Source organism: Salvelinus namaycush, chromosome 20 (genome assembly GCF_016432855.1).
Source record: "Salvelinus namaycush isolate Seneca chromosome 20, SaNama_1.0, whole genome shotgun sequence".
Lineage (NCBI taxonomy): Eukaryota > Metazoa > Chordata > Actinopteri > Salmoniformes > Salmonidae > Salvelinus > Salvelinus namaycush.
In genome coordinates this window covers 13,737,690-13,753,205 of record NC_052326.1, presented here as the reverse complement: position 1 = coordinate 13,753,205, position 15,516 = coordinate 13,737,690, and the positions used below count along the sequence as shown (strand labels likewise).

The 15,516-nt window shown below is 40.6% G+C and overlaps 1 protein-coding gene and 1 pseudogene across 6 annotated transcripts; one reads left to right on the top strand and one right to left on the bottom strand.

Moving 5' to 3' along the window:
* The first annotated feature begins 2,068 nt into the window (after positions 1 to 2,068).
* On the top strand, positions 2,069 to 5,200 carry LOC120065681 (microphthalmia-associated transcription factor-like). 6 transcript variants are annotated; one of them, XM_039016748.1, is made up of 9 exons: positions 2,069 to 2,101; positions 2,594 to 2,821; positions 3,029 to 3,124; positions 3,301 to 3,403; positions 3,687 to 3,770; positions 4,130 to 4,186; positions 4,319 to 4,394; positions 4,525 to 4,672; positions 4,811 to 5,200. In XM_039016748.1, the coding sequence occupies exons 1-9, from the start codon at positions 2,069 to 2,071 to the stop codon at positions 5,198 to 5,200; spliced, it is 1,215 nt and encodes a 404-aa protein (XP_038872676.1). The 6 variants fall into 6 exon arrangements, with proteins under 6 accessions (XP_038872676.1, XP_038872680.1, XP_038872679.1 ...); XM_039016752.1 differs by lacking the exon at positions 3,687 to 3,770 and having other exon boundaries at positions 2,594 to 2,728; positions 3,014 to 3,124; XM_039016751.1 differs by lacking the exon at positions 3,687 to 3,770.
* A 1,404-nt stretch (positions 5,201 to 6,604) lies between these two features.
* On the bottom strand, positions 6,605 to 9,730 carry LOC120065680 (annotated as a pseudogene).
* Positions 9,731 to 15,516: the final 5,786 nt, after the last annotated feature.

The window sequence follows — 15,516 nt, the reverse complement described above, 5'->3', positions numbered from 1 at the left end:
GCAACTTTGCAACTACTTTCTACTTTTTAGCTACTTTGCAACTACTTATTATGTTAACTAACCCTCCCCCTAACCTAACCTTAATCCTTTAACCTTACTCCTAAACCTAACCTTAACCCTAACCTTACCCCCTAGCATATCACACTAAAGCAGTAGAGCGTAATATATCACACTAAAGCAGTAAAACATAATATATCATATTAAACAATCAAGACGTAGGATACTATACATCCTGCAATTCGTATTATATTGTACGACCACTATTACATTAGTAAGCTAATGTAATGTAACCTAAGATAAAGTAACATTTCATACTAAGTAGAGCCCCATAGTGGAGGTGTCATTATACCCATAAAACCTAGCGGTCAAACAGGAAATGGTACCAATTGTTTTTCCACCATTCATTTTTCCCATAGGGAATTTTAGAAACACTTAAAATAAGTTATGTTTGCCTTGTGGATACAGGCAAATATATTGATAAAAGTCACCTTGTCCTAGAGAGATTTACACGGTTATCAAAATGTCACGCCAGAGTAAGCCTACTCGAAACACAGCCGTTATTGTAAGTGTTTCTAAAATCCCCTATGAGAAAAATGTATGGTGGAAAAACGATTGGAACCATTTCCTTGTTTGACTCCTAGGTTTTATGGGTATTATGACACATACTGTGGTACTCTATGGAATGGCATGGATTTTAGTAAAATAAAATGTGTTTTGCTCAGAGACCAGATTGCTCTGCATCACAGGTGTTGGCTCCAGGTATGACCCCTGCAGTTTTAACTAAATGACTGCCCCAGAATAATGGGCCAGCTTTGTTAGAATAGAATGGTCAGTTGTGAGCTTAACATTTCTGGTAGTGGATTTTAGGGAGGATTTTTGGTACGATTTGAGAATGTAAAGATTTTTGTAACAATTTTGGTAACACACTTAATACTAAAAATGTATAAATGAATAGCTCTATAAATGATCTAATAACTTTTTTGTTTTTTTTGCTTTGTGGAAATCCCAGTTGGCACTCTGCTCATAGAGACAGACCAAAATATGTCAAAACAAATGATCTTCCTATACAAGGGTGTGAGGATGAGATAATATTCTCGGTTGATAGGGATCTCAATTGATTTATATACAGTACAGTTAGCCCTTGTGTTAGATACAACTACTTACAGTGTCTTTTATTTTTTCATATTTTACATGGTTTTGGAAACATGAATGGGCACGTGTCTTCTGAAAGCCAGATAAACTGTAACAAACTTTTCATAGCAGGGTTGAACTTTATTGGCATACAGGTCTAATGGTCTAGATCAACTATTAAACTGTATTGACATATATTCATCTTCCTAATTAAACAGTAATATTTGTTTCTGATAATGTCATATTCCAAAGGTGTCAAACCAGCAGTGATTCTACTTTTGTGCCATGCCTGTGATCCATTTTAAACTGAATTTGTGATCCCCTAGTCATTTTAACCCTAGTCACCTCTTAAGCTGCAGACTAACTAGGAACTGGCTATGACTTAGTAGACTAGTGGATCCTGGCACACCATTTGGGAACCACTGAGACTAGGTTTAACACGTAACACCAATCCGAAAGTTGGTAGTGGTATGGTCTGTTCTAAAAATCCTGCTACATTTTTGGATTTATCTTTTTGTTATGCAATGTTTGTAATGGAACAGTGGTGTCAATTGTATTCCGGGTTCTCAGAAAAAAATAATGTTTTATACTAGATGAGCGGAACTAAAGATGAAACGTTAGTTAGCCGTGAGCGAGTTTCAATTTGGAAACTAGTAACCCACTAGCAGAAAGAGTCCTTTGTGAGACGGAGATGTTGACGTCAAATGAACGCTGTGAAGACATAAATTCATAGTTTAGCTAGAACAACACAACATAGAGAGGATGAACCCTGGTATCCTCCCCGTCTCCAAACTTGTATAACTAATGAGGGGTTTGCCTTGAATAAGTTAAACTGACCAAGCCTGTCCTCTTGTTTGCACATGGTAGCCTTGTATCCACACAGTTGACTGTCCAGACAAAAGGGATATCTGATACATACTATCATACAAATTACAATATGTTGGAGATGCTTGAATACAGCCATTACCAGGTGAGTTTTACCATTACCAACTGTTTTTTGGGGGTTTGGTTTTCTATCAGTATGCAGTATTACTATCAGTGTTAGTGTCACTTGTATTAGTATATTGTCATATTTATGTAGGTATTATATTTGTACAAACATAAATAAATGCATTGTATTCATGACAGTGCACTGTATAATTCACTGTCACTGAGTAAAAGAGAGTAAGGGGCATTTAACTAGAGGTTGTGATTGAAAAGGTTTGGTTTATGGTTTATGATTGTACAATCCATGTGTTGATCTTCAGACATGCATTCAAGTCTGAAGATCAATCCACAGAATCTCACAGACCTTTATTGTGAGACATTTTACAAAGAGCAAAGCCACATTTCACTGGATAACTATACGTTTCCATAGGATAAGATGGTCTACCCCCAGGAACCTCATTACCGACACTGAACAAAACTAACTTTGGAAGAATTTTCCGCCGTCTTCCAACGTCTCTCATTTCCCCCCACCAAGGTGCAGACCCATCTGGAGAACCCCACCAAGTACCACATTCAGCAGGCCCAAAGGCAGCAGGTGAGGCAGTACCTGTCCACCACCCTCGGGGGTAAGCCTGGCAGCCAGGCCAGCAGCCTGCAGTGCCACAGCCAGCCCCCGGAGCACGGGATGCTCCCCGGCCCAGGCAGCAGTGCCCCCAACAGCCCCATGGCCCTGCTGACCCTCACCTCAAACTGCGAGAAGGAGGTAGGCATAAAAGAGAGGACACAGAGATCCATGCATATACCATTCCCACTGGTTTTTCATTTTGATCTCACAATGGATTTATAACTATTTCAGGAATATGGCGAACTGGGTACAAAATACATATAGATTTCTGGTACATCTTTCATTATTTCAATACAAATCTGGTACTTTAGGTTGGTTTATAATGTTTTTGTTTTATTATTACAGATGGACGATGTCATTGATGACATTATTAGCTTGGAAACAAGTTATAATGATGATATTCTTGGCTTTATGGACCCCGGACTCCAGATTACAAATACAGTAAATTTACATCCTTCCCAATACAAACAACTTTTTCAAATGTTAAGTGCAATAGCAATCACTCTAATCTAATCAGTACAACACATTTACTGAAAAGGAACTACAGCTTTGCATGCTTTAGAATATCAATATCTTTCTGGCATTGCAATCATTGAATGTTCTGTTCCTTTCCTCAGCTCCCTGTATCTGGTAACCTTCTGGACATGTATGGAAACCACGGACTTACCAGCAGTAACTCCTGCCCTGGTAGTTTATCCAACATAAAAAGGGAATTCTCAGGTACGTTTTTGGTCTGCCGAGTATAACCAATTATTTACACGACACCATCAGCAAAGCATCTCCATATTAAATATTGTCAACGATGTCAAATCACAAATATATCTTTTTTTAACTTTGTTTATGAAACCATCGTAGTGATATACCAATAGTATACTAATAATATACTAATACTAACAGTTAAAGAAGCATAAATGCGTCAATATTGTGTGCAATTTGTAAAATGCATAACATACTGTTAGCTATAAATAAATAAAAAACTACAAATAATCTACCAATACTCAAGCTCCTGGCATGATGAGCATACTTGACAAGACTGCATCCTGTGGCCAGTTTGACAACTACCAAAGGCCTGAGGGCTTCCCTGTTGGTACGTTGTCACTAGATTTTCACATTTTCAAACCATTGTTTATTTCCTTTTTTGAAATACATTATTAAACTATTTTCATGGTGGCTCACTAACGTACCTGAACTAAAATGTCAGTGGGGATTCAGATTGGATATTTTTGTGATATTAAATGCAGCATTAAAGGCAGTTATTTACAATTGCCTCTGTAAAGTAGTTTGTGTATATTGACAAATTAGATCTATGTATCAGTAGAAATGTAGTTAAGATACCCAATGGGTTACATTAATGGTGTTTAGCTAGAAAAGGGTTGTAACCATCTTGAGTATGTATGAAATAAGACACCTTCACTTGTCACTCAAAAGTGTTTCCCTTCCGTCCAGAAGCTGAGGTCCGAGCGATGGCCAAGGAGAGACAAAAAAAGGACAATCACAACTTAAGTGAGTTTTTTCGGCAAAGAGGAGTAATCAGTTATTTGGGATACATTGGTATTTTCTCAAGTGTTGATTTTCATGTGTCCTCAAATTATATTATAACTCACTCCTTATTTTCTGCTTTTCTTCACCCTGTAGTTGAACGAAGAAGGAGGTTCAACATCAACGATCGAATCAAAGAGCTTGGAACCTTGATTCCTAAGTCAAATGATCCGTAAGTAGCCCAGTTTATCGACCAAAAATGTTGGCGTCCTCCAGAGGACATACGTGTTCATGCAGTTTAAGGGTCAGCTGCTTAGTTGCTACACGCTGACTGTAGACTATTGTCCCCTGCGGTCCCCTAGGGACATGCGCTGGAATAAGGGCACCATTCTGAAGGCCTCAGTGGACTACATCAGGAAGCTGCAGAGGGAGCAGCAGAGAGCCAAGGAGCTGGAGCTTAGACAGAGGAGGCTGGAGCATGCCAACCGCCATCTGATGCTGCGCATACAGGTACGCACCACCAGAGGAAGCCAGTGAGCATAGCACAAGGGCACCTTGAGAAGAAAAAAAGTTCTACTTAAATCCTCTGGAAATGTATAGCCAGTATAAGTATCTATGTGTTCTTGTGTTTTCTGTGTGTCTGTGTAGGAGTTGGAGATGCAGGCGCGGGCTCATGGTCTTGCGGTTGTGCCGTCCTCTTCCCTCTGCTCCTCTGAGCTGATGGCCCGAGCCATCAAGCAGGAGCCCATCCTAGGAGACTGTCCGTCAGACCTGTACCAGAAGTCAGGCCCCGACATGTCCCCTACCACCACACTAGACCTCAACAACGGCACCATCCACTTCAATGACAGCCCATTGGATGCAGGGGAACCAGGGGCCTATGGCTCCAACAAGGCCTCCACTAAACTGAAGGACATAATAGACAACACCCTGTCACCCATATCATCCCTTCTGTCCTCAGTGTCTCCAGACGCCTCCAACAGCAGCAGCAGGCGTAGCAGCAGCTCAAGCATGGAGGAGAATAATCATGGTTGTTAGCACTGCCCACGAGCTCAAGTCACACTCACATTTTAGCACATTGTTATTACTGTTATTGTTATTGTTATTATCATTATTGCTATGATCTATTCCATGAGACACTTCTCTGCTGGCATCCTAAGATGTCCTCCAGCTTTCCTTACCTTGTCTACAGACATTCTGTCTTTTGCTTTGGTTTGTTTTACAATGTCATTGTGTTTCTGTCTGGAACCAAATCTGACGGTTCAGATTAGGCTACTCTACTCCTAAACTGGCTGCTGAGATTTACTGTAAAATAAGATTAACTTTTCATGGGTGAATTATTTGAGAGGAAGTGCACAATAACATGACAAGATTTGATATTTTTTTCATATCATGACTATTTGTTAAATTAGAGTTTAAAACATTTGTTTATTACAGTATATGATATCATACAGAAATATATATTTAGTTGAATACTTTGTTAATTAACTGATAATAACATTGTACTAAGCATTCAAGATGAGCTAAGACTTGTTACCCTTAAATTAAATTCAGAAGCAATGGTTTGAAAGCCACAATTTTATTTTTGCGAATAAGGAACAACTTGCAGGAACAATGAATGCCCTTTTAATGCCATTTTTTTTTGTTTCCTACATGGTGATAGCTAAAGTGAAGATATTTGTACAAAACGACACTGTAAATATAAAAATGTTGTGATTATTTTTAATTTTTGTAATGAATAGGTCTTTACTTAAGTATTAAATTAAGTGAATCCATTTTATTTTGATTCCCCTGGCTATTACCATATAATTTGCATCTGTGCTCTTATCCCATACAAAGTTGTAATGGACATGAAGATAATATTTTGAACAGTTCAAACAGATATTTAGCTCAGAAGGAGCACCTGCCAGCATTGTTCTTGTATGTCAGAGTGCTGAAATACTATCCCTAATATTACTTTATAATTACTAATATTATTTCCTAATATAACTTTCTATAATACCACTATATGGTTGACTGTAGGAGCTATCCCATTTATAAAATAATGTAGTTGATGTAACCAACACATTCCCTATTTCATGTCTTCTGAGTCCCTTATCTGACCTAACCTGAATATTAATGTTATTATTTATTGTGTTGTGCCACTCAGTTCTCTACTTGCTCTAATCATGTGGTTGCTGGACCCGTGTACGAGGGTCAGAGGTATGAAGTGATTTTTTGTACTGTCTATCATTGTGTTATCTTAGGTGGCAGGCAAGCTGAAAACATTATACAGTGTAGTATCAGTGGAGCTCTGGAACAAGTGCCTTTCATTTCAGAAAAGTTAGGGGTAGTTTAGAATGCATTTACTGAGCCTCAATATACATATTTTGTACAATATTAAAGTGCATTGTGCTTTAAAAATGTGTTTGTAATTATGTATGTAAGACAAAAGTGATTAAGTTCTGCAAAATGATTTAATGGAGAAGAAAAAGTGACATTAAAAACATCAATAGCAATACAAAGTCATAAAAAACATACAGTTTTGATGAAAATCCCTTTTTGTAATGTAGTAGTAAAACTGTGAGAGGTTGGTTTTGTTCAATATGACAAGACAGGACATGCTATTTCCAATCAAATCAAGTCAATCTGAAAAATCAACAGCACCATCAAATATCATCTACAACTATGAAAAGTTGTTGAGCATTCCAGATATCATGCAGAAATGACACCTCCCTGTTTCAATCATTTCAATCATTCAACATAAATCATCTACAGCAATACAAAGTCTTTGGACCAGTTCAGGTCACTGTAGTCGCTGCTCATCACACCACTTCTCAAACGCTCTGTACAGAATTTCATCACCCGTGTCATTGAAGATCTCTGCAGATGGAGAGAGGAACGGGATCGTTAACACCATCTTTGAAAATATATGCATTTTTTATCTTTGTTAGTGTGCTGAACTCTGGTTGACAAATTCATTTTTATCTCCTTACCTGCGTGCCCTAGGCCAATGGGTAGAGGCATCCTGACCAGTCCACCAGAGTGCTTCAGCCTCTCACAAAGTGAGTGCTGCACCAGTGTCAAAGTAACGTCCTGATGCCACACAGGCAGCTCCAGCCCCACCATGCAGCCTATAATCCGCAGCTTTTCTTCCTCTGTCATGAGGCCTCTCTCACGGGCCACATACACCATGTAGGACATATCGATGTTGACCGCCTCTCCGTGCAGCAAGGATGGGAGCACCTTCTGCAATCAAGAGGGTCAGTGTTCAGCGTTTAGTACTATATCCATAAACCACTCTCTAGTCACAAGTCACCTTTTGGACTTGTGAGTAAACTTGACACCATGCTCATTTGGCATAGTTACACTCAAAATGGAACAAGAGGTGACAAACGTGACAGGGTGACATAATGGTTCAAACCCAGTTACATGCGGTAGATCATGTAAATATTTGGCTTTGTGGTTATTTAAGCTGCAGAAGAACATAATTGATTCTACTGTACCATTTCCAGCTCTGGGCTGATAATGTGACCAAAGTCTACCAGTCTGTCCAAATCGTCCTCCCACAGGTTGGGGGCCAGCTCCTCTAGCATGGCTTCTATGGCCACGCGTGTGGACACGGAGGCAGCGTCTTTGTTGTCACCCTGAAGACGGCTGTCAGACTGGAACTTGGAGTCCAACAGGAACGGACCGTGGGTCTCCAACAGCTCAAAGAGACCTCTGTGTTTCATCAAGGCCATCTGTAGGGCATACGTTTACATTACATTTACATGAAATAGTACATAAATCAGATCTACAGAGCCAAATGAGCATTACCATATTCTCTAAGACTGATGTAAGTATATTGTTCTCTCCAGTATAAAGTCAGATAGTACATTATTGTATATTAAAGCTAGAATCTGTAGTTGTTACATACATTTTTGGACTTGTATAAGTATATATACCCATAGATTTTTTTAAAGAATATAACTTATAAATGCTTCATGAGCTTAGTTAAACTGTCGTAACCCATCAGAGCCCAAAATGCAAGCTCCAATGTTTGTAAACAATGTAAATATCAACAAACACTGTATAGCCTCAAAAAATGGTTAAAACTATAAGTTTGATATCATGGATGGTCAGTCCTTGCATCCATAGCCGGGTCTATGAATTTACGAGTGGTTACATCCCTCAGCTTTTTACCAAAACACAGGCGGGGTGACCGCTTTGTTTTTGTTTAAATTAAGGATTCTATTTTTAAGTTCATGTACAGTCATATATCCAATCCATATGTGTTGCTGTCAGGCATTGCTACTCTACCTTTAACATTTCGGCCAGCCCATTGGAGATGTGTCTTCGGGAAACAGTTTGAATGAAGGACAGGTCTAGGAAAGCAGCCACTGGGGGGGATGTAGCCACCCAGCTTATTTTTACAGTTGGCAAAGTTCACCCCAGTCTTTGCCCCCACGCTGGCATCGACATAGGAGAGGAGGGTGGTAGGGACACGGATATAGGGGGTGCGTCTCCTGTACAGGGAAGCCGCCAGGCCCACGATGTCCAGGCAGACCCCTCCGCCAATAGCAATGATGGGCTCTGTGCGTCTGTCCAGGGAGAACTTATGGACCTCCTCCAGGATCTTCATCACCAGCTCCATGGACTTGTTTTCCTCTGTGGTGGTCAAGGGCAGGATCCTGTAGAGAACATTACGAGCCTCAAAGTAGTCTGTGAGCTGGCAGCCATAGAGGTTGTAGACGGTCTGGTCCATGACCACGAAGCGCCTCAGGGGCTTGGTGCTGATGCTGCTCCTCAGGGCCTCCTGTTGCAGGGGGTCCCTGATGTGGCCCAGGAGCAAGGTGTCGTTGCTGGGGTCCAGCAGGCCCAGGGACTCAATCACCTTGTAGGTGAAGACGATGGGACTGATCACTGTCCAGGAGGTGCCTTGCTCCGTGGTGCTCTCATAACTGGAACATGATGTATTTGTTTGAGTTGCCAGATTGTACAGTATTGTACAGTATATGTTTGGAGCACAAAGCCTGGGGGTAAATGTAACTTCACACCATTTCACTTTTCTGTGGTGGTAGCTAAATAATGTGGAAGAAATGTGTTTGCAAATGACTATGATAGTGTTGTCTGATGGGTAAACATCGTGTCAACTCTTCACATGGTGAAAGAAATATTCACTGTATATCACTGTCTAGTGGATCTAAGAAAGAACGAATTTAGATGTATAAACCATAAACCAGATTTGTTATACCTTTTATACCTTATAACGTATTAATTAATTTTAATCAATTGCAGACCTTAATTATATTTTAATAAAAGTGTCTACTCACATTTTGGCAGCTGATACGCGACCTTTCAAGTTTTTATTAAAATTCTTTACCGTTTTGCGATTCCATGTACCATTGACTTGAACTAAATGAAACTCGTTATTCTTTACCACTGCAATATTGTGGCATTGCAGTGGCTCTTCCACATGTGTATTCCCGGTGATTGCAACATACGACATCTTATGAATTGGAAAACAATGCGTGACAGATGTGGAGTCAAGAAATAGAGCATCATGTCCATCTCTTATTACTGTCTGTATATATACTCGCCACTCGACAGAAGATCACCAAGGGAGGAGCTATAATGATCAGTGTGCTTACGAAAGTGTTACCAAAACCCTGAAACGGTTAAAATGTAGCCTACACGGACCTTACACGTGGCCCCACGTGATCGGTTCTTATACAATTTGGTTCAGTGACGTAAAGAAGGTAGAGATTTATGTAAAGAGGGAATTACATTTTTTTTATATAGAAAATATTTAGGCTGCTTAATAAAATAATCACTGCAATTAATTGCAAGCAGCTTCTGACTCCACATCAATACTTTAATACATATTTAATGTGTAATTGCATGTGATCACACATCTATATCTAAGTCAAGTCTTTAAATTCCCTCAAACTATACAAAATGCAAAGTACAAACATTTGTAATAAATGAACATGTATTACACAGTAAAAGTTAAAGAAAATTGAAATAACTGCTAGGCAGCCTATGAGGATCATGTATTTAGCCTTCTTCTGACCCTAGTCAGACTTGTTTCCTATATCCAGAAAATCTGATATCAGTAGGGTAACTGATGAACATGAGAGAAAGATTTTGGGGATAATTTGACATCTTTCTATCAGCGTTAGTCTACCATTTTTTTTTGTGTGCCAAATTTACTTTAAGGTAATAACATTTTAGTTTAGTTGATGTATGTTAAATTATAGCAACAGTTTCAAGACAAAGTGTGTGTTTGTGGCACTAGATTAATGTTCACAGGTCAACCTTACCAGCCACTGTATTACAAGCAAATTCAGTTTACACACTTGGATTTTCACACTTGTGGATGCCTGATAGACTGAGTTCGTAAGGTTCAAATGTCCCAGGACATATACAGTAGCGCATGACTTGGCATGCAATTATGCAGTCATTCAGCTCCGTTGACATAGTCTACAACAGAAGAATGGTTTATGCCCACTTGATGTCAGTAAAAAGACCCTCACTATGGAGAATACATTTTGTTGGTTTACACTAAAAGTTTACTACTGATAGAATCTTGGTCAACGGGCACGTGGGCGGAACGGTTTTCTAGGAAAAATGCATAGTTTTCCCGGAGTGTTTCGTAAGCCATCAATCAATATCAATTTACAAAACAGAAACGGGTTTTTAGGTAACGTTAGAGATAGTCCCTGCTGCTTCGCAAGCCCCTTTTGTGGGACCTAACTGAGTTGACTACTTATTGAGCATTTTGTCTTACGAACGTCGTGGGCATTCGCCATGCACTCTGCCAAAGATATGGTCGAGATACAATGTCATTATGTTGACGTTTTAATTTATTATTATCCCAGCGTTGCGTAGCTGAGCGGGCACCCTTGAAATGCCTCTGTCGGTCTTTTTTTTGTCTGTCGGTCTTTCCCACACAGTGATTGTAGAAACTCGAATGAACAACCTGGTTTCAGAGCATTTTGTATTATTTTGTACGTTATTCGGCAATACTTATATTATCTTAGTATTTATTATATGTTACGTTTCGTATGGTAATTATTAACTTGTGGATGTCCGTCACTCATTTCGTACAACATGTGACGAATTACAATTCGTATTATATGTTACGAATTTACTAAACATACATGTTACGAATTTACTAAATGTACAATATTTAGAAATTAGAAAAACGTACACTATGTTACAAATATGTCAAATGTATGATATGTTACGAATTCTGGCTAGGTTGCTCAAATTAACTAGCTGGCTAATGTAAGCTAGGCTATGGGTTAGGGTTAAGTTTAGGAGTTAGGTTAAAGGGTTTCTTAAGGTTAAGTTTAGGGTTAGCTAACATGCAAAGTAGGTAAAAAGTAGTAAATAGTTGCTAATTAGCTACAACGCTATAGTTGTCCAAGATGAAATTCGAACTCGCAACCTTTGGGTATACGTCCACCCATCCACCCGACCAAACACCATTCTTTCGTTTTTGCCTTAAGTAACCATCTGTCTTTGTAACCATAGCAAACGTAACATATAATGCTAATTTAAGTGTCCTGGATTTATATTTACTATGTTCTGTCTAGCCTATGAGACCAGGCTGGAATGAATGAGCTGATGTTGATAGGCTAGGCTACATATTTGCTGTCTGTAGGACGCAGGAGGGCAAATATCAGCTGGAAAGATGGCAGGAAACTTGAACATAGTCTACACAAAAACGATTCCCAGTTAGCAAAATTACGTTGAAAATGCGTATTTTCCAGACGGTGAAATTATGTTCATTTTCGTCTCTGGATGAAAGTTGAACATACATCTTTTCCGGATGTTAAAAATACTTTTTTTTGGACATTGAAAATACATATTTGACTGACCTTGAAAATACTTATTTTTTGGTCATTGTTTCTATGGGCAAATTTCAACCGTATATATACATGTAAATGAAGAAAGCATTATATCACATTGCATTTTTTAAATTTAAAATAGGAAAATGGAGCAAACTGAAGATTGCATTATGGAATATGTATTATTACTCCCATTTGTCACATGCACTTATGTTAACTTTTTCAAAAGCTTTAGAAATGGCAATGATCATGTTCAAAGTTTTCAGACCAACAGAAAAAAACAACAGAACCCTTCAACTACAATAACATTCTCAGTAACAGTTACAGAAATGTGTTTCTTGTTATGACTGTGATATTTGGTTCTACCTTAGTTGAATGCACTGACCGTAAGTTGCTCTAGATAAGAGCGTTTGCTAAAAGCCTCAAATGTAAATGTAAAAAGATTTAGTCAGTCTCACAAGTTTGACAGCACGGTACAGTACAGTAGAGATCAAATCAAGTGCAATCTCTATTGCACTCTACACTGCATTTTCCCACCTAGACAAAAGGAACAGCTACGTGAGAATGGTATTCATTGACTACAGTTGAGCGTTCAACAACATAATTCCCTCAAAGCTCATCACTAAGGTTAGGACCCTGGGCCGCCCCCATGTGGAAAGGGTAGGTAACAACACATCTGCCACGCTGATCCTCAACACGGTGGCCCCTCAGGGGTGCGTGCTCAGTCCCCTCCTGTACACCCTGTTCACCCATGACTGCATGGCCAAGCATGACTGCAACACCATCATTAAGTTTGCAGACGACACAACAGTGATCACCGACAACGATGAGACAGCCTATAGGGAGGAGGTCAGAGACCTGTCAGTGTGGTGCCAGGATAACAACCTCTCCTTCAACGTGATCAAGAAAAAGGAGATGATCGTGGACTACAGGAAAAGGAGGGTCGAGCACGCCCCAATTCTCATCGACAGGGCTGTAGTGAAGAAGGTCAAGAACTTCAAGTTCCTTGGTGTCCACATTACCAACAAACTATCATGGTCCAAACACACAAAGACATTTGTGAAGAAGGTACAACAACGCCTATTCCCCCTCAGGAGATTGAAAAGATTTGGCATGGGTCCCCAGATCTTGCCAGTTGTTCGGCGCTCTGAGTACACGTCCTAGTAATCCATATGGCCCCGCAGCCTTGTGAATGTTGACCTGTTTAATGGTCTTGCTTCCATCGGCTACGGAGAGCGCGATCACACAGTCGTCCGGATCAGCTGGTGCTCTCATGCATGCTTCAGTGTTGCTTGCCTCGATGCAAGCATAAAAGGCATTTAGCCCGTATGGTAGGCTTTGTCACTGGGCAGCTCGCGGCTGGGTTTACCTTTGTAGTCTGTAATAGTTTGCAAGCCCTGCCATATCCAACGAGCGTCAGAGCCGATGTAGTAGGATTCAATCTTAGTCCTGTATTGACGCTTTGCCTGTTTGATGGTTCGTCTGAGAGCATAGCAGGATTTCTTATAAGCAACCGGATTAGTGTCCCGCTCCTTGAAAGCGGCAGCTCTAACCTTTAGCTCGGTGCGGATGTTGCCTGTAATCCATGGCTTCTGGTTGGGATATGTACATACGGTCACAGTGGGGACGACGTCGTCGATGCATTTATTGATGAAACCGGTAACTGAGGTGTTATAATCCTCAATGCCATTGGGTGAATCCCGGGAACATATTTGAGTCTGTGCTAGCAAAACAGTCCTGTAGCGTAGCATCCGTGTCATATGACCATTTCCGTATTGAGCGAGTCACTGGTCAGATTTGCCAAATAGAGGGCGAGGGGGAGCTTTGTATGCGTCTCTGTGTGTGGAGTAAAGGTGGTCTAAAGTTATTTTTTCTCTGGTTGCACATGTGACTTGCTGGCAGAAATTAGGTAAAACGGATTTAAGTTTGCCTGCATTAAAGTCCCCGGCTACTAGGAGCGCCGCTTCTGGTTGAGTGTGGTCTTAGAGCCAGCATCAGTTTGTGGTGTTACATTTTTTTTAATTTTTTTTATTTCACCTTTATTTAACCAGGTAGGCTAGTTGAGAACAAGTTCTTATTTGCAACTGCGACCTGGCCAAGATAAAGCATAGCAGTGTGAACAGACACACACAGTTACACATGGAGTAAACAATAAACAAGTCAATAACATGGTAGAAAAAAAGAGAATCTATATACAATGTGTGCAAAAGGCATGAGGAGGTAGGCAATAAATCGAATAATTACAATTTAGCAGATTAACACTGGAGTGATAAATCATCAGATGATCATGTGCAAGTAGAGATACTGGTGTGCAAAAGAGCAGAAAAGTAAATAAATAAAAGCAGTATGGGGGGTGAGGTAGGTAAATTGGGTGGGCTATATACACCGATGGACTATGTACAGCTGCAGCGATCGGTTAGCTGCTCGGATAGCAGATGTTTAAAGTTGTTGAGGGAGATAAAAGTCTCCAACTTCAGAGATTTTTGCAATTCGTTCCAGTCGCAGGCAGCAGAGAACTGGAAGGAAAGGCGTCCAAATGAGGTTTTGGCTTTAGGGATGATCAGTGAGATACACCTGCTGGAGCGTGTGCTACGGGTGGGTGTAGCCATCGTGACCAGTGAACTGAGATAAGGCGGCACTTTACCTAGCATAGCCTTGTAGATGACCTGGAGCCAGTGGGTCTGACGACGAACATGTAGCGAGGGCCAGCCGACTAGGGCATACAGGTCGCAGTGGTGGGTCGTATAAGGTGCTTTAGTAACAAAACGGATGGCACTGTGATAAACTGCATCCAGTTTGCTGAGTAGAGTATTGGAAGCTATTTTGTAGATGACATCGCCGAAGTCGAGGATCGGTAGGGTAGTCAGTTTTACTAGGGTAAGTTTGGCGGCGTGAGTGAAGGAGGCTTTGTTGCGAAATAGAAAGCCGACTCTAGATTTGATTTTGGATTGGAGATGTTTGATATGAGTCTGGAAGGAGAGTTTGCAGTCTAGCCAGACACCTAGGTACTTATAGATGTCCACATATTCTAGGTCGGAACCGTCCAGGGTGGTGATGCTAGTCGGGCGTGCGGGTGCAGGCAGCGAACGGTTGAAAAGCATGCATTTGGTTTTACTTGCGTTTAAGAGCAGTTGGAGGCCACGGAAGGAGTGTTGTATGGCATTGAAGCTCGTTTGGAGGTTAGATAGCACAGTGTCCAAGGAAGGGCCAGAAGTATACAGAATGGTGTCGTCTGCGTAGAGGTGGATCAGGGAATTGCCCGCAGCAAGAGCAACATCATTGATATATACAGAGAAAAGAGTCGGCCTGAGAATTGAACCCTGTGGTACCCCCATAGAGACTGCCAGAGGACCGGACAACATGCCCTCCGATTTGACACACTGAACTCTGTCTGCAAAGTAGTTGGTGAACCAGGCAAGGCAGTCATTAGAAAAACCGAGGCTACTGAGTCTGCCGATAAGAATATGGTGATTGACAGAGTCGAAAGCCTTGGCCAGGTCGATGAAGACGGCTGCACAGTAATGTCTTTTATCGATG

Bases quoted from the DNA above. Each gene is read 5' to 3' on its own strand.
- LOC120065681 (XM_039016747.1), top strand. From the start codon at position 2,069: ATGTTGGAGATGCTTGAATACAGCCATTACCAG. The intron at 2,893-3,018 runs AATGGATTTATA...TGTTTTTGTTTT, and splicing joins GTTTTTCATTTTGATCTCAC to ATTATTACAGATGGACGATG. The intron at 4,187-4,318 runs GTGAGTTTTTTC...TTCACCCTGTAG, and splicing joins AAAGGACAATCACAACTTAA to TTGAACGAAGAAGGAGGTTC.